Source organism: Nansenia antarctica (assembly GCF_963989245.1).
Source record: "Nansenia antarctica genome assembly, chromosome: 12".
In the NCBI taxonomy this organism is placed as follows: domain Eukaryota; kingdom Metazoa; phylum Chordata; class Actinopteri; order Argentiniformes; family Microstomatidae; genus Nansenia; species Nansenia antarctica.
This window is the reverse complement of record NC_137682.1, coordinates 17,519,055-17,536,810: the sequence shown is the minus strand read 5'-3', so window position 1 is coordinate 17,536,810 and position 17,756 is coordinate 17,519,055. Positions and strand designations below refer to the sequence as shown.

Genomic DNA, 17,756 nt, shown 5'->3' with positions numbered 1-17,756 from the left:
ATAAAGTGGAATCAACCGCACTGCACAAAATGACGTCATTGACGTCTCATGTCAAAGGCCTCAAACTTTCTCAAGGCAGGCTTTTTGAAAATGATTGTCTCTGCAGCCTTGACAGTAAATCCATCGCCTGTCCAGTGGCCTATTGGGTCTTCTTTAGCCTACTTTTTATTTATCAAACAATTGAAGTGCTTATCTCTTAAGGAAACAAGTTACTAAACTCTCAATGACAACACATTGTAAATTAATATATCATGTATATAACATTTGAGAGACTAAACTTTGTGTTCCTGTGTTTGCCACTGCGTTTCTGCTCTTCTGCAGTTCTGTACTTGTCAGAGGTATTAACGTGTATACCTTTAGAAATTCCGTGTGTTGGGGTAATGAGCCGTCATGCTTGAGTTGTTGGTTATGCACTTTCAGTTAAAACATTTGCACTAAATGCATGTGTGAATAACTTCCATCTGTCATGTGAAGTGGTCTGTCAGAATGTCAACAATGGGTAGAAGCCTCTCCATCTCCTGTTCTTTTTTTTCCTTTTTTTACGTGAACGGTTGTAAATGTGTTTGTGGATATTGGATAATAAAATAAAAAATACATGACTGTCAATTGTAGTTAACAGAGATTAAAATAGGTATATTATAAATCGTTTCAAAACGTCTTGTAACAAGCGGGATGCCATTTATTTTTATTTGCTTTAGTTTAACAAAAAAGAGGGGACATGAGCATAGGACCAAATATAAACCAAATATGAAACAAAAGGCGTCTGCAGGAGTCTGCAACCAGTACATCAAAAGTAGCATAGGTATAGCCTACTTCACATAACAGTGTCCAATTTGTTGCTTTTTTTTGTCCAATTCTGCAACCGATTGTAAATGCACCATGATTCTTTGCCATCAATAGGTCTACAAACTATAGCCTATGTAGAGTAATGGTATTAATGCAGTGATTATTGTAAATAGGGTTAGGGTTAGATCTATTTTAATATATATATTTATATATTATAAACAACAATCACCTGTAAAATGGTCAAAGCACAATCACCTGATAATGACAGTCCCCTGGTCCAATTGAAAATAGGCTATGTTTTCTTCAAGAAAAGAAATCACATTGGTTCAGTGATTTCTTCAAGGAAGGGAGGAAGTAGGACTGCACTTAACAGGTAATGGAACAGGGCCCTACTAGCGTAGGAGAAGTGTACTTTGAAGGGGACAAGTGTGCAATGCGTAGCAAGGATGTCAGTGCGCATGCGCATGTCTACAGAGAAAAGGAGGAAGTTCTTTCTTTGGAAGGAGAGCAGCGCGTGGTGCAGCATGCGGTCTGTGCGCTCTCTGCAAGATGACTTTTCTGAGCTGTATAGTTGGTCGATTTGCATTTCATTCCAACAGGTAGGTAACCACATCTTATATAATGGTCTTTATTAAACACAGCTATAATTAACGCGATATCTTGCGGCTGTTCTGCATTGCAAATGGTCACTCGAGTTGCTGAAATGAAACGGAACGTACCAATATAGTTCCAGTAGCTAGCTGGCTACGTAGACAGAGATATCCTGGAGGATTTTCAGAGTTACAAAAATTCCTGCGGGACGTCTCAATCTAACAACGAAGCTAGCTAGCTAGCGTTTGCACGCCTGGTACGACTTACATGTTATTACAGGGAACGTTCCAGAGAGTAGTCTAAGCCACTAGCTTGCTGGAAAATTGTGTTGTCATCCCTTGAAAGATGCAATCTTATTGCGTCTTGTTGCAGTCTCCAATTGCAAACTGCACCGTAGGGCTATTCTAGTTAACCTGGCTAGAATTAGACAGCTGGGCCCTGGAATGTAATGTTCCATGTTGCCAGAAATTGCGGTTGTTAAAGTGTGTCGCCCTACCTACATTTCTTACTGTTAAGAATTCTTTAAAAATATAATAACGTGAACTTCATGCATTAGCTTCACTGTTCCATGGACTGGCATTTTGCACTCTATTCCAGCCCTTCCCACGTGGTGACCTGGCTAAGCTAAACTAGCCCTGTACCCAGTAAAAAAAAATCAACGCTATGTATTTTTTCCTTCCCCCTTTTTATTAATCAATCGTATTGAGGACTCTGGACATTAATGACTTAAATCAATGTTTAAATAATCCACTGTAATTGATTATAGAAACATCCAATAGTCGTCCATGACAATAAAAAAAAAGGCCCATGCATGGCCTTTCCGGTCAGATATGCAGTAATGTGTCAATGAATCAAGAACGTTTAGGCCCTGTATCGAAAGTGGCTGTGGCATGACTGTTGCCATTGTCATTGATAGTACAGGAATAGAGATCTTGAAAGCTTCCCCCGTGTTTGTTGGATAACCTGTTCCTTTCAAACCCTGTATCTTTCAAACATATTTTCCATATCCCAGTCCTAGGCAGTTGTGGCTACATACAAGGGGACCTCAATGCTAGTGAACATTGTAACTAAGTACACCACCTGCTGCATGCCCTGATTAATAGGTTACTACTGTATTTGATGTACCTTTTAGAAACCACTGGATACTGCATGTCTTAGACCAAGGCCTGAATTAGCACATGGCTGCATACATCAGCAGCCATATGCAGCCAAAGTTGGATAATATAACTAATTCCAAATAAAATGCCCCGAAGTTGTGGTGGATATATCTGATTTGACCAATTATATGATTTGTTAATTTGGTCTGATCTACTATATAGTGTCATAACACTTAACTCAATTGGGAGTGAAATAATTGTAATTGAGTAATTCCATGCACAGCCATTTGTGTATTCACCCCATTCACTGTGTGCATGTCTTTACAGAGAAAAAGGAGGAAGGTCTTTCTTTGGAAGAAGAGGAACGAGTGGTGCAGCATGCAATCTGCGCTCTCAGCAAGATGACTTTTCTGAGCTGTAGTTTGTGGATTTGCATTTATTCCAACAGATAGGTAACCACGTCTTTATTAAACACATATAATTTACGTGATATCTTGCGGCTTTTCTGCTTGAGGACTCTGGCCATTAATGGCTTAAATCAATGTTTATATAATCCACTGTAATTAATTATAGAAACAGCCAATAGTCGTCCATGCCACAAAAAAAAAGGCCCATGCATGGCCTTTCCGGTCAGATATGCAGTAATGTGTCAATTAATCAAGAACGTTTAGGCCCTGTATCGAAAGTGGCTTTGGCATGACTGTTGCCATTGTCATTGATAGTACAGGAATAGAGATCTTGAAAGCTTCCCCCGTGTTTGTTGGATAACCTGTTCCTTTCAAACCCTGTATCTTTCAAACATATTTTCCATATCCCAGTCCGAGGCAGTTGTGGCTACATATAAAGGGACCTCAATGATGCTAGTGAACATTGTAACTAAGTACACCACCTGCTGCATGCCCTGATTAATAGGTTACTACTGTATTTGATGATGTAAATCATACACATTTGGTGATAGTGGGCCATCATCTATGTAACTAAGCTTTGGATTGGCTATTTCCCACCAGAGGAATCTTAACATGGCCTTTTAGAAACCACTGGATACTGCATGTCTTAGACCAAGGCCTGAATTAGCACATGGCTGCACACATCAGCAGCCAAAGTTGGATAATATAATCAATTCCATATAAGATGTTATTTAAGCCCCGAAGTTGTGGTGGAAGTAAGAATTCATGAATTATTTAATTGAATAAATTGCAATTATACTGGATTATATATCTGATTTGATAAATTATATGATTTGTTAATTTGGTCTGATCTACTATATAGTGTCATAACATTTAACTCAATTGGGAGTGAAATAATTGTAATTGAGTAATTCCAGGCACAGCCATTTGTGTATTCACCCCATTCACTGTGTGCATATCTTTACAGAGAAAAAGGAGGAAGGTCTTTCTTTGGAAGAAGAGGAACGAGTGGTGCAGCATGCAATCTGCGCTCTCAGCAAGATGACTTTTCTGAGCTGTAGTTTGTCGATTTGCATTTATTCCAACAGGTAGGTAACCACATCTTATATAATGGTCTTTATTAAACACATATAATTCACGTGATATCTTGCGGCTTTTCTGCTTTGCAAATGGTCACTCAAGTTGCTGAAATGGAATGAAACGTTCCATGTTGCCAGAAATTACGGTTTGTTAAGATTGTCGCCCTATATTCCTTACTGTTTAGAATCCCCCGCTTTAGAGACAAAATAAGCACAACTTTATGTTTTAGCTTCACTGTTCCATGGAATGGCATTTTGCACTCTATTCCAGCCCTGCCCACGTGGTGACCTGGCTAAGCTAAACTAGCCCTGTACACACACATACATATATATATATATATATAATCCACTGTAATTAATTATAGAAACAGCCAATAGTCGTCCATGACAAAAAAAGGCCCATGGCCTTTCCGGTCAGATATGCAGTGTGTCAATTAATCAAGAATGTTTAGGCCCTGTATCGAAAGTGGCTATGGCATGACTGTTGCCATTGTCATTGATAGTACAGGAATAGAGATCTTGAAAGCTTCCCCCGTGTTTGTTGGATAACCTGTTCCTTTCAAACCCTGTATCTTTCAAACATATTTTCCATATCTCAGTCCTAGGCAGTTGTGGCTACATATAAGGGGACCTCAATGCTAGTGAACATTGTAACTAAGTACACCACCTGCTGCATGCCCTGATTAATAGGTTACTACTGTATTTGATGGTGTAAATCATACACATTTGGTGATGGTGTGCCATCATCTATGTAACTAAGCTTTGGATTGGCTATTTCCCACCAGAGGAATCTTAACATGGCCTTTTAGAAACCACTGGATACTGCATGTCTTAGACCAAGGCCTGAATTAGCACATGGCTGCATCAGCAGCCATTGCATAAGCAGCCAAAGTTGGATAATATAACCAATTCCAAATAACATTTTATTTAAGTCCTGAAGTTTCGGTGAAAGTAAGAATTCATGAATTATATAATTGAATAAATTGTAATTATACTGGATTATATAACTGATTTGACCAATTGTATGATTCATTTGTTAATTTGGTCGATCAAATGGTATAACGTTTAACTCAATTGGGAGTGAAATAATTGTAATTGAGTAATTCCATGCATAGCCATTTGTGTATCCACCCCTTTCATCAAAGTGACTTGCCCTTATCATGATATTACTGATCATTGCATCTCCAAACAATTAGCATCATTGGCAGAATCAAACCTAAATCGTGATGCATCGAATAGAAACTTTTAAATGTCCCTGTAGTATTGTAATAAATCATGCTGGCAGCTGCTTGTCCCAGTTTGGATGATAAATTGCCCCGTTGCTATTTCAACTTCTATTGTTAGTACTGTCCACTGGCTCTGGCCAGGGCTAAGGGGTCATCAGAGGCTCTGGTGGTCAGGGAATTGTCTTCTCGGTTATTTCATTGGGGAAATCACGACTTTGGCCCCCTCTAAGGAGTAAAGGTCATGGTATAGGTTGTGACCTGGTGTTGAACCCACCCTGGAGAGGCTGTAGTAATGTTGCACTGGGCTGTGCTTTCAAGCTGTGTTACATGTGCCCTTCGACCTTAAGTTCATCAGTCATCCAAGCTGTCTAATGCACATTGGCTATTCCTTCAGTACAGCTTATCCATGCAAGACAAAAATCAATAGCTCCATGCTCTAAGGGCAATTAGTTAGCAGTATTTCTTGGTGTCAGTGAGTTTTGATAGTGCTGAATGTATTCAGTGAAAACCGATTCTCACGGTCACTTTTCAAATATTCAAAGATTGTATGAGGCAAATCCTATTGAACTGATATAACTAACTTCTGAATCCCCCTTTTAATGTGCAGAGAAGGATGGCTGAGTGGAATCTTTGTGGCTATTCCTGATGCAGGATGCTGTGAAACTCAGGTAAGTTTGGGAAAGGCTCAGTACCTTGTGATTTAAGCACTGACACTAAAGAAGCAGCATTCAAATTAACTAATGTTATTTAAAAAAAAAAAAAGTGACTCCCTGGAAATCAGGGAAGTGAGTGCAATACCCAATTATGAGGCCTGCGTCAGTCTCTAAATTCAATCAGGTCTGATAAATGAGAGCACTTAAATATGAATAGGTAACCATAGTGAGTGGTTCTGCTGGCCTGGAAAAGTGATGATTTCACATTTGCCGTTTACCCATCTGACCAGATTGGGGTGTTGAGACTGTGACTACCTGAATCCTCAGCATAATCACTGAACAATGAGTAATGCTAGCCCTAGCCGAAACCTGAGTTATTACTTTGCATAATACTTTGAATCTACCCATAGGTTCCATGGACCTGAGGGAGATGTGTGAGGTGCCAGATGCACACCTCCGTCATGAGGTAAGTCCATTCCTGACCTGTCATGCTAGATGTAACCATGGATGGCAGATGTGCAGTGGACATTAGTACCTGCTGGTCAGTGATACTACTGGAGTTGTGATGATTTTACAAAACTGCCGTTTACCCATCAGACCATAATTGGGTTGCTGAGACTGTAACTACCTGAACCACCAGCAGCTTAATCACTGTCCCATGTTTGTCCAAATAAGACTCATGTATTGGTGCAGCTAGAAGTTAATTTCAATGTTTGTTTCTGTCATAGGTGTGGATCTCTTGGAAGTTAACCATGCTGAAGGACAGCTTTGTCTGAACTAAGGTGGGTTTGGATGGTTGCTGACCTGATATTTGATGTTACCATGTTTGTTGTGCCCTGCTGGTCAGTGATACTACTGGAGTTGTGATGATTTTACAAAACTGCCGTTTACCCATCAGACCATAATTGGGTTGCTGAGACTGTAACTACCTGAACAACCAGCAGCATAATCACTGACCACTATAATTTGTCTGAATCAGAACTCCATGTTTTTCTCACTAGAACATTATTTTTATTTTTTTTAGGTTTTGTGGATCTCTTGTGGGTTAACAATGCTACAAGGCCCAGCTTTGTCACAGTTAAGGTGAGTTAGATTCCTGACCTGTGGTATTTGATGTAACGCCCTTCGTCAGTGACTGCTGGAAAAATGATGATTTTACAAAACTGCCGTTTACCCATCAGACCATAATTGGGTTGCTGAGACTGTAACTACCTGAACCACCAGCAGCTTAATCACTGTCCCATGTTTGTCCAAATAAGACTCATGTATTGGTGCTGCTAGAAGTTAATTTCAATGTTGTTTCTGTCATAGGTGTGGATCTCTTGGAAGTTAACCATGCTGAAGAACAGCTTTGTCTGAACTAAGGTGGGTTTGGATGGTTGCTGACCTGATATTTGATGTTACCATTAGGGATGTCCCGATCCCACTTTCACTACCGATACCTGGGCTTCGGGTATCTGCGATACCGATACCGATCCGATATTTGTATACATTTTTTGACCCCTGAATAATAACAAATACCTCCCCAGTATATAGTCCACACCAACAACAGTTAAATTAAAGACTGCCAGCCTTTATTAAAGCAACAAATGCGACGTGATGTGGATTGGAACTACGGAGCATAAGCTTTCAAATGATGTGTCATACATTGAAATCCGAAAAAAGATGACTAAGTTACAGTCATTTGAATGTTGTTAGACGTCAGGCACATATGGGGTTAACCTCTTTGTAATGAAACCGGAAGCACACAGCGCTACGAACTATGAGAGCTTATGCGCATTTTAAGCGCATATAGGACTAGCGTGAAGCATTTCTGCGACACGCGTTTCTGTTCACTGTTTTCATTCCCTCATCGCTTATACACATAAGTTTGACTGCGCATGACAGTAGTTCAGCAGTCTCTTAGTCGCACTGGTGCGATTGAATGTATTTCCAAGTCGCACAGAAATATATTCACTCGCAAATGAAAACCAAAACAGTCGCACTATCGAGCCCTGGTCATGCACGTGACCACTGGCTACTACTGTTGTCGACACGCCGGATCGAGAGCGCGGATCGGAGCCCTTTTTTTTTTCTGGTCCGATCTGCGATCCAGCATTCAGGACCAATATCGCGGCGATATCCGATATCAGTATCGGATCGGGACATCCCTAGTTACCATGTTTATTGTGCCCTGCTGGTCAGTGATGCTACTGGAGTTGTGATGATTTTACAAAACTGCCGTTTACCCATCAGACCATAATTGGGTTGCTGAGACTGTAATTACCTGAACCACCAGCAGCATAATCACTGACCACTATAATTTGTCTGAATCAGAACTCCATGTTTTTCTCACTAGAACAAAACATTATTTTTTTTAGGTTTTGTGGATCGCTTGTGGGTTAACAATGCTACAAGGCCCAGCTTTGTCACAGTTAAGGTGAGTTAGATTCCTGACCTGTGGTATTTGATGTAACGCCCTTCGTCAGTGACTGCTGGAAAAATGATGATTTTACAAAACTGCCGTTTACCCATCAGACCATAATTGGGTTGCTGAGACTGTAACTACCTGAACCACCAGCATGGTTCCTGAGTAAAGAGGCTGTATTGTTGACCATTGACTAGTAATGATCATCAGAATAACAGTTTGTTTCTCCCAAAGACTTGATGGGCTGGTAGGTTACTGAAGACGACGATGACGATGATGATGATGAAGAATGATGATCACCTGCTTATCTTTGGTGAGGTTCCATTTATCTGAAGAAAGAAACCTGAAAAGTCTTGCATGACTCTTAATCTGTTCTAGCCCATATAAATGACCTTTCATTTAATGTCTAGAAACCTGTAGTCGCTGTCACTACTGAGGTTGTGGTGATTTCACATTGTCCAACTTGAGACTGTACAGCCTGCCAGTCTGGTTGGCTTTTCAAAAGAAACAAAAAAGAAACTGACTTTGTAGTCTAAGGTAATAGCCTTTATTGTTCTGGAGTGTGTTGATTATGGGGCTGTGCTGCTTTTTTAAAATTTCACACATGACATAGTTGTACTTGTACCACCTTTGTCAGTGACTGCTGGAACAATGGTGATTTCACATATTTGCCGTTTACCCATCAGACCATATTTGGGGTGATGAGACTGACTCTCTGAATAGCCAGCATTGTCAATGACTCCATTTATGCAATGTAACCTGAAGCCACAATTCAATGTTGAGTGTTTGTTTTTCTGTTTCCTCACACAGATTTGTTTCGACCTGCAGTGGACGTGGGCCTCTACCAAAGGATCTACATGTTGATTCCAAAGGAGGATCTTGGTACATGCTGGTAACCACTGTGCATTATGCAGCATAGAGAGAGAGAGAGCGCGCTTGCCATGCAGAGTGCAGCTCTAATTGTGCAAGCTGTCCAATTTTATTTTTTAAGTGCTCAAAATGCTTAAAATCATTCGCGTGTAAAGCAGGGAACACATCTAACTTAATGAAACACCTGGCAACGCACGGGATACATTTAAGGGTAGTACATGTTCGGAGGGTACAACCCCGACTACGACGAGTTCAGGGAGCTGTGGAGGTACCACTTCGCCACGAGCACCTGGCAACAGATCCGCACAGAGGGCTACATGCCCACGGAGCTGGCCTCCATGTCAGCCGTTGTGCACGGCAACAACCTGTTAGTAACAACGGGATCGACGTCCACGTCTGCAACGTCAAGTACAAGCGGTGGTCGCTGCTCAACTGCCGAGGGAAGAAGCCCAACAGAATATACGGACAGGCCATGGCCATCATTAACGGCTTCCTGTATGTGTTTGGAGGAACCACAGGGTACAACTACAGCACAGGGCTGGACCTGACCACCAGGGAGGATCTACATCCTGGGAGGGGGGACCTCCTGGACGTCCGTCCCTCTGGACAAGATTCACGCCTACAATCTGGAGACCAACTCGTGGGAAGAGATCGCCACCAAGCCTCATGATAAAATAGGGTACTGCAATGGAAATAAATTACTGTATTTAATTTTCAATAATTTGAGTATTGTTGTACCAAAATGGCTGAGGCAAATCTGCATTTGAAATGGTCATTGGTTAAAATCAAGTTTATTTGTATAATGTTTATACTGAAGTCGCAAAGGGAAAAAACCTCCCCAGAGGGGTGAAATGTAGGGCACAGAGGCGAGGCTTTTGAAGTACATTATATTGCTTGATTGTCCCAAAATGTGCTATATAAATAAATGATTTAATTGTGTTAGTGGCCCACTCTGGTATGCAGGAATGACTCAATTCATGTCTCACTGCTCATAATTCTGAGAAACTATTATAATTAAAGATATTATTGTGCAGACACTTGTGTTCTGTTTTTTTTGTCTGCATACACTGGCTCAACATGATCTTAGTACAGCCTTAGGCTGAGGGCTACTTTTATAGCAATACTATATTGTATACTTCCTCAAACCTCAGATCATGCACATAACCTACTAGTGAATAGTTTTCACCTGGCTTCTACTCCTCTGTGATGTAGTCTGCGGCCCCGGGTGCATAGGCATAAATGAAGTGCAGGATACTCTGGTGGAGCTGCTCCAGAGACAGGTCTCTCCTGTGCAGCGCATCCAGGTCACTCAGTTCACAGGGAAACACAGCGTTGGGTGGGATAACAAGTGCAGAGGCCCCTGGAAGTAGAGGAAATAGTCTCAGGACAAACCCTTCACCCTCCATAGAGACTGTCAGAACTAGAACTAGGTCAGGGGGGTTGAGACCAACATTGGAGCAAAAACCACACTACTGGGCAAAAAAAAGTACCCATACTTTTACATTTTCAGGTATTTAATTGCATTTTATCCATATCAAACTGTCAGACAACTGCAATCCTTCTCCATCAGAATTTACATCACACTGAGGCAAAGCTCAAACATATGAAATATACATACATAACATACTGTATACACCCTTGAAATAAACCAGAAATAATTGTTAGTCAGTTCGGGTGCTACTAATGTTATACCGTGTCGTAGGATGATTGAGTTTTCACACAGAAGCACAGCAACCACTGCATCTTCCACCAGCACCTCGTTTCTCAGACAGAGTTTACTGTGGGCCTCTGCCAGGGAAATTCTAGGAAAGAATCAAGCAAAGAAAAAAATACTAAATAATATATAATAATAATAATAATTGAAAAAAAAGTGTTATTGTAGCCCAAGGTAGTGTAAATGTAAAACACAAATATGTGTGTATAACAGAATGCACAGCAAGTCAATATTAATATCCACAATGCAAAGTAAATCTTGCCAATAAATGCATTGCGTGGTGAACAGGCATTTGGACCTGACAAATCCCTCTGTTAGCCCTCAAGAGTGAGGACTCCATTTGCCTTTTTAAAATATTGTGCCCCTTGATGAAAAAATGTTTATTTTAACAGTTCATTTTCACACAGAAAGGGTTGACACTGAAAGAATTTTCCAAACATTCGCAACTACATGAAAAATGTTCTTTGGCGAGACAGAGAGAGAAATGAGGAATGGTGCTCCATCTTGTGGAGAAAACATGACATTACAGTGAACAAGGCAACTGGAGGTAGCAGATGTGAATTCTTCCAAGACTCTGTGTGTGTAAACATTCAACATGGTGGTCTTATGAGTGACCACTAACATGCAGTGAGGTGTGAGTTCTTACAGGAGTTTGATAGAGGCCACAGACACCTTTACCCCCTGCCCCGAGTCTGAGCGAACCCTCCGGCTGGCCATGTAGTACCCATGGATCATCTTCTCTGCCCCAGGGCTCAGCTCCACTTTCAGCCCCCGAGCGTGGGCTAGGAGCTGGGGAAGGAGAGCACCATGTCCACCGTGTCACATCAGAACAATAGAAAAACAATAGTCAATGGGCAGATATTTGGTTTAAGTGTCTGTCACAAGTTGTATCGAATTGAAAAAGCATTGCATGGTTTTAGTACAGATTTGGTTGTTATACCCCCTGGTAGTCTTGTGTGGTGAACTGCATGCATGCTGGGTATAGAGGCACCCCAGGTTGCACTGCCTGCCTGAGGGTGTGTACAGTCTGGGCAAGCAGGGCCTGCTCTCCCCCTCCCTCACGACACTGGATCACCAGACCAAAGGCCTCTGCCAGCTGAGCAGGGACTAGTCCCATGTCCTACAGGACACATAACACAACAAATAAAGCATTACTGTACAACAAGCGATACCTAATCCTCACTGGCATGCCTAATCCTCACAGGGGTGCCTAATCCTAGTTCCTACAAAAACATTTTGTTCTCCTTCAGCCTAATCACAATCTAAACTGGACTCATAAATATGAGTTCCATGTCAAAAGGTGGGCAATAGCTGGAGAGGAGATAAGAGTAGCCTTCCTGGAACAGAGATGGACAGCCCCCAGCTTTGAATTGAACGACTTTGACCACTACTGGCTACTACAATTTCTTGTCCGTCCTGAATTGGCACTGAGGCTGAAGCATTGTCTATTCTTTATGTTGGGCACAGCCTGTTCCCTGAGTGAGACCAATTAACTACTTCCTCCGGAGAGAGTAAATAGTCTTCACTTCCTGTTTTGCCTCCAAGGCCTAAATACAGACAGTTGGGTTCATTGAAATTGGACATTTGTGGAACCCAAAATACATAGTCTCTGCCAGTTTTCTATTGGCATTATGTCATAAAATAAATCGCTCATAAGGAATTACATTGTTACAGAACCACAATATCAAGCTTGCAATACCTTTGAGACACATTTTTCAAATATTGTAAATGCACCTCTTTATATATTATTATAAATCTACTCTGATCATATCTGGTGGAGTGACCGTTTTGAAAGCTAACTGTGTGAACCCACCGCTGTTCCCAGCATGACACTGTCCCCCCTGGTAGGCTTGCGGGAGGGGACTGTGGAGTCTCCCAGTGCCCAGAAGCTGCACTGGACTGGGAAGGAGAGCTGCTGGTCAGAATCATCTCCATACTTCTTCCCTGGGATGAACACAGACGCTGTCCGGCTCTCCAGAGCTGAGAGAGAAGAGGAGGAAGAGGTTGTTTATGATGTGTGACCATTGTCTCCATACTCTCTTCCTCGTCTCTCCCTCAGCCATTGTCATTAGCAGCTGACAGAGCAGTAGTCAGTAGTCACTGAGTAACCAGGACAAGCAGAGCTGGCTCACTAAGACTCAGGGGGAACACACTGAGACCAATGCCTCTTTTGCAGATGCACCCTGTCCACAATATCGATACAATGACAAAGTTCCTCAACCAACATATTTAAACTGCCCGAGTGAATGAGCCCCAGCCATGGAGGACTCCTACTCCGTACCTGACTGCAAGGCGTCCATCTTGTCCTTCCTGTAGGAGGCCAGGTCCCCCAGCATGCAGACGCCCCCGGTGGCCAGCAGGACAGAGCCAGCGTGGATGTTGGCGGTGCCCACTCCGTGCTCGTCCCGGGATAGAGAGGCAAACATCTCCCCCGAGGCCTGGTGTCTGATCCCACGCCCTGCCAGGCCCAGGCTGTACGCCATCAGCCTGAACACACAGTTGGTTTATGACTCCATTTTAGTGGGCTTTTAAGGCTCAAAAACATTCATCTGCTCAAGGATTTCAATAACCCAGACTCAATATCACAGGCTCAGAGAGTAGTCATCCCATAGCAGTGCTCAGATACAGTACAGGGGAGGCTGGTCGACGTAGGACAGGTTCCATTGTAATGCGTGGTATGGAATGAGGAATGGTATCAAACACGTGTGGACGTCTCTCAAACCTCTCCCTGCTGTACTTACCTGTCCAGTATGAGTGGGTCACTGGTCAGGGCCAGTACGTCCAGGTAGTGCCTTGAGTCTGGTTCCTCCTCTCTGGTCTGGACCAGGCTGAGCAGCAGACTCAGCTTCAGTGTCGGGTACAGACCCGGGGGAACCACTGCCGACCCAAAGGAGTTGGCCACGATGGCCGAAAACCTCCAGGGAGAAAAGGCTGTGGCTCTCCACAGCGCCTGGAAGTTATCACTGATGGGGCAGGGGTCTGTTCAGTGTGGTGGGAGGGAGGTGGGGAATATGATACTGATGAGTTTTGAATACTGCTCTTAATACACGTACAGTGTGGGCAAGCAGCAGGCAGGGACACAGACACACACAAACACCCACATACACATCCATACAAATACCCCTGACCTCAAATTAGAGTCATGTGAGGAAACTATGACGACTTGAGTAATGCTTTGAGAAGGACTCCTTTCCCACGAGTGTACTATAAATACATTCACAGTATAAAAGGTGGAAAAGCAGGTCCTTACATTAGGAGTATAATTTAATGTTACGCTGATCTAAGCGGGTCCTTCCTTACATGCTGGCGCCCACGGTTGGACGTTATTGGCCTCCACGCTCCAGGTGACATTGGGCCACTGGTGCACATGCGCAGGTATGCCCAGGACTCTGTAGAGCCGGCCGATTCTCATGGAGTTACACAGTTCGTCTAAAAACCCAGAGAAACAAAACAATAACACTTCTTAAGGGGGTTGTCCTGTCCTGTCTGCTGATTATTGAAGAAACATGCATGCCACCTACACACTGCTGCCAAGAGAAACACAGAGCTAGGCTTCCAGAACAAAGATCCCAGTGTGTGTGCGTCGGGCGACCAGCTAATGAGTGTTCCTTACACTTATTAACATATAGGCTTAGTAACAGGAGCCCTGTGGATTGAATTCCTCCATAAGACTAGGTCAACAGAATATGCTAATACTGGCCCTGAGAATCGCTAGTATCTCAGGGGTAATGGCTGGACAATGTTATTGGAGGGGACAGGAACACCTAATATCTCACCAAGGGGCAATGTGCGTGGCTGGCTACTCAAAGCTCTATTTATTTGAACTCTCCCCCTTTGAGTTTATGCTCCAAAATGAAGCTCATTTAAGAAAGCAGGAGGAAATTAATGAGCCTCCAACTACACAATATGTACTTTTTCTATTACCTTTACCATGAAGATATTACAGCCAAATTATGACTTGTAATAACTGCTCATCCCATAAACATTTAGGGATTGATCTTTTATGTTATAAATGCATGGTTACTAGTTTCAGCTACGCACACACACTATCCTAGTCGGCAAGAGATTTGCTGCCACTACATTGTTGTTAGAGACGTTATGTTGAAAACGATGAAAGAAAGAAAAAATACAGATGTGTGCCTACCTCTGAGAAACAGGGTGATAGACTGGTACCTCATTGCACTTTGTGGATGGACACTCAGGACATCTAGTGCTTTGATATGGATCAGCTCCACCAGCTGCTTGTCTATTTACACACACACACACACACACACACACACACACACACACGCACACACACACACACACACACACACCGATGATCAGCAGCAGATCGAGGACACTGCTTCAGTAGTCTCATTAGACATAGTGACCTTTACAACAGCCTGGAAAGTTGATAGAATACTTAAGCAGACATCATTTATGTGCACAACCATATCGTCTCACCTCCCAGCACCCTGAACGTGACATCCTCTTTGAGGGATGAGGAGCAGAGCCGGCAGCTGAAGTCACTCCTCACCGTGGCTGACTCAGTGGCGCCCGGCATGTGCACTCGGATGTGATGGAACCCTGGCGGTGACACCATCGACTTATAATATTATTATTATTATTATTATTATTATTATTATTATTATTATTATCTCTGCATTCCAGAAAACAACAGGACAGGCACATTGGCCAAAGCAGAGACGAGAGAGTGGCACCTGGACTACATCTGTGATACTCAGGGCAGGGCAACAGTACCTGTTGAGCAGGGGCAGTCGTCCTCTGTGCAGAGGAACCTGGCCCCCTGGGTGTACTTGGTGACCCTGGTCATGGCGATGACGAGGCCCTCCATGGCCATGGGCCGCATGGGGCCGTACCCCCGGGGGAACTCACACAGGTCCAGGATGTACTCAGGAAACGCAGGCAAGTGTGTCAACTTCAGAATCACATTCACCTCAGGGAAAACAAACAGGTCAAACAGACTTGTATACAATTACTGGGCATCCGCAATAAGTCTCAGGGTGTGATCAGGAAAATAATGAAAACATGGACAATAAGAATATTAGTCGCCGGGGGGGATTGTCTATTGGATACAATAAAGCTTGCACAACTATATAGAACTTTATTAAGATAATGATGATGATGGCATTGATGACTTATTGGTGCATTTGTATGGGATGATGATGATTAATGTAGCATGAGTGAGAGATATTCTTACCTGGCTCTGTGTGTGAATTTTTTCTATGAGTGAAAGTGTCTTTATTGATAGAAAACACACCTGTAAGGAGTGAGAAAACACAGCAGTGTGAACATCACATACATTTAAAAAATATAGGTACCCCAATTTTATTTTTGTTAGTAAGTTTAAGGTGGATTTTATTATTAAAACACACTATGATCATTGGTCCTAATAGTATGACCTTCTGATATAAATAATATAACTGTGTTTTGTCAATATATTAGAATAGACAGAATAGATTAAATAGATAATAGGCTATATTGTCTTTTAGAGATTAGGATTACAGATGATGTTCATAGGCTAATAATACTTTGTCATGAATATCTGATTAACATGTTCAATATAATGTATTTAGATCTAATCCATTGGAATACACACTGAGAAATGATTCAGAGATAGTTCCATAATAAATCCTACTTTTATGTCTAAAATAGAAATGTTAAATCTAGTATCACTTCCTTTCCTAGCCTTTCAGAATGACCAGCTATACACTATATTGAGTTGACCTATGAGATGGATACCCTACTCCAATCCTCACTATATCAAAATATACACTCTCCTCTATTGCCATCAATGACACATATTCACTGTAGAATTTCAAATATTTTGATCCAGAGACCAGAGGTAAGCTAAGGTAATGCTTCCATTCATAGCCTCCTGAATTACCAAACTTGTCATATAGGGATTATGGCTGGCATGAGTTAAATCATTGTTTTGGTTTACAATGACATTCTTACATTCAGTGACTAAAACCAGCTAAACAGTAATTTGTCTCAACAAAACTGTGTTTTGTGTGTATTACAATACAATAGTGTGTATTATAATGTACAGATAGTGGCAGTGTTGTGTGTGAGGGGGGGGGGGGGGGGGGTGGTGGTTATATTGACTTACTGACTGAAACAGTGCTATAGCTCTTAGGGGGTGGTGAAGCACACAGTCACCCAGCCTTGGGTCCAGCTCTATCAGATCAGAGGGATTCACACTGATACAGAACCGGTAGACCGCCTCGCACTGCTGGGGATCTGGACACAACAGAACAGAAAGGGACCTTAAAAATACCAACATGACATGAAGGAAACTGCAGGCATTCTGGTACCTTGGTGTGGTAATTGATTTAAAAAAAATATATGTATATATATTATTGATCCACTGAGAACTTCAATACCCTCAGTACTTCAATGTCGACTCTACACAAACTAATCTCTTCAGACTTCTGACAGAAGTCGTGAGTTTAGAATGATAAGGTTCTATCTCCGTTTAGAATGATACGGTTCTATCTCCGTTTAGGGCAGTTCAGAGATATTGAGCGTCAAAGTTTTTACATTCCATTATGTTTTGTGAGATGGAACCTTTGTATTTTATGAATTACTAACTAAAAAATGTCAACATTTTAAAAATAACACCACACAGGCATTAATAAACACCTAATGGGTCAGATTATGTAAAAAAACTAAATTTTTACAAAAATTTAGATAATAGAACCTTATAATTCTAACGTCACGAAGTCCCACCAGAGGCTAACCGTTACCTAGCCTACTCCAGAGGATGACTACTAGCTACTTTCATGTACTCCTAAAGCTGCTTACCGTTGAATGATTTACAGTCTTCAGCGAGTTGAAGAAGACCTCCACTTCTGTCTAAATAAGACAAAACGGACTCTTGTAATGAAAGAGTCTCCATTTTCTACTTTGTGTGTGACTGT

General features: G+C 42.1%; 1 protein-coding gene and 2 long non-coding RNA genes across 3 annotated transcripts; 2 read left to right on the top strand and 1 right to left on the bottom strand.

The window, feature by feature from the left end:
• Positions 1 to 2,844: 2,844 nt before the first annotated feature.
• On the top strand, positions 2,845 to 6,833 carry LOC308168477. Its single transcript, XR_013937735.1, has 5 exons — positions 2,845 to 2,926; positions 3,849 to 3,969; positions 5,794 to 5,854; positions 6,250 to 6,309; positions 6,568 to 6,833. It is a non-coding gene; the product is annotated as an uncharacterized lncRNA (long non-coding RNA).
• A 10-nt stretch (positions 6,834 to 6,843) lies between these two features.
• LOC308168476 lies at positions 6,844 to 10,087 on the top strand. The gene is made up of 5 exons (XR_013937734.1): positions 6,844 to 6,922; positions 7,151 to 7,204; positions 8,200 to 8,258; positions 8,481 to 8,559; positions 9,057 to 10,087. It is a non-coding gene; the product is annotated as an uncharacterized lncRNA (long non-coding RNA).
• Positions 10,088 to 10,309: 222 nt separating this feature from the next.
• mcmdc2 (minichromosome maintenance domain containing 2) lies at positions 10,310 to 17,734 on the bottom strand (the record flags this gene model as incomplete). The annotated part of the gene is made up of 14 exons (XM_080542995.1): positions 10,310 to 10,476; positions 10,809 to 10,918; positions 11,477 to 11,619; positions 11,771 to 11,950; positions 12,644 to 12,810; positions 13,112 to 13,317; positions 13,572 to 13,809; positions 14,131 to 14,259; positions 14,975 to 15,076; positions 15,277 to 15,399; positions 15,574 to 15,769; positions 16,034 to 16,093; positions 16,946 to 17,076; positions 17,641 to 17,734. 14 exons carry the CDS (start codon positions 17,732 to 17,734, stop codon positions 10,310 to 10,312), a joined length of 2,046 nt encoding a protein of 681 aa, XP_080399121.1.
• Between the last annotated feature and the right edge of the window lie 22 nt (positions 17,735 to 17,756).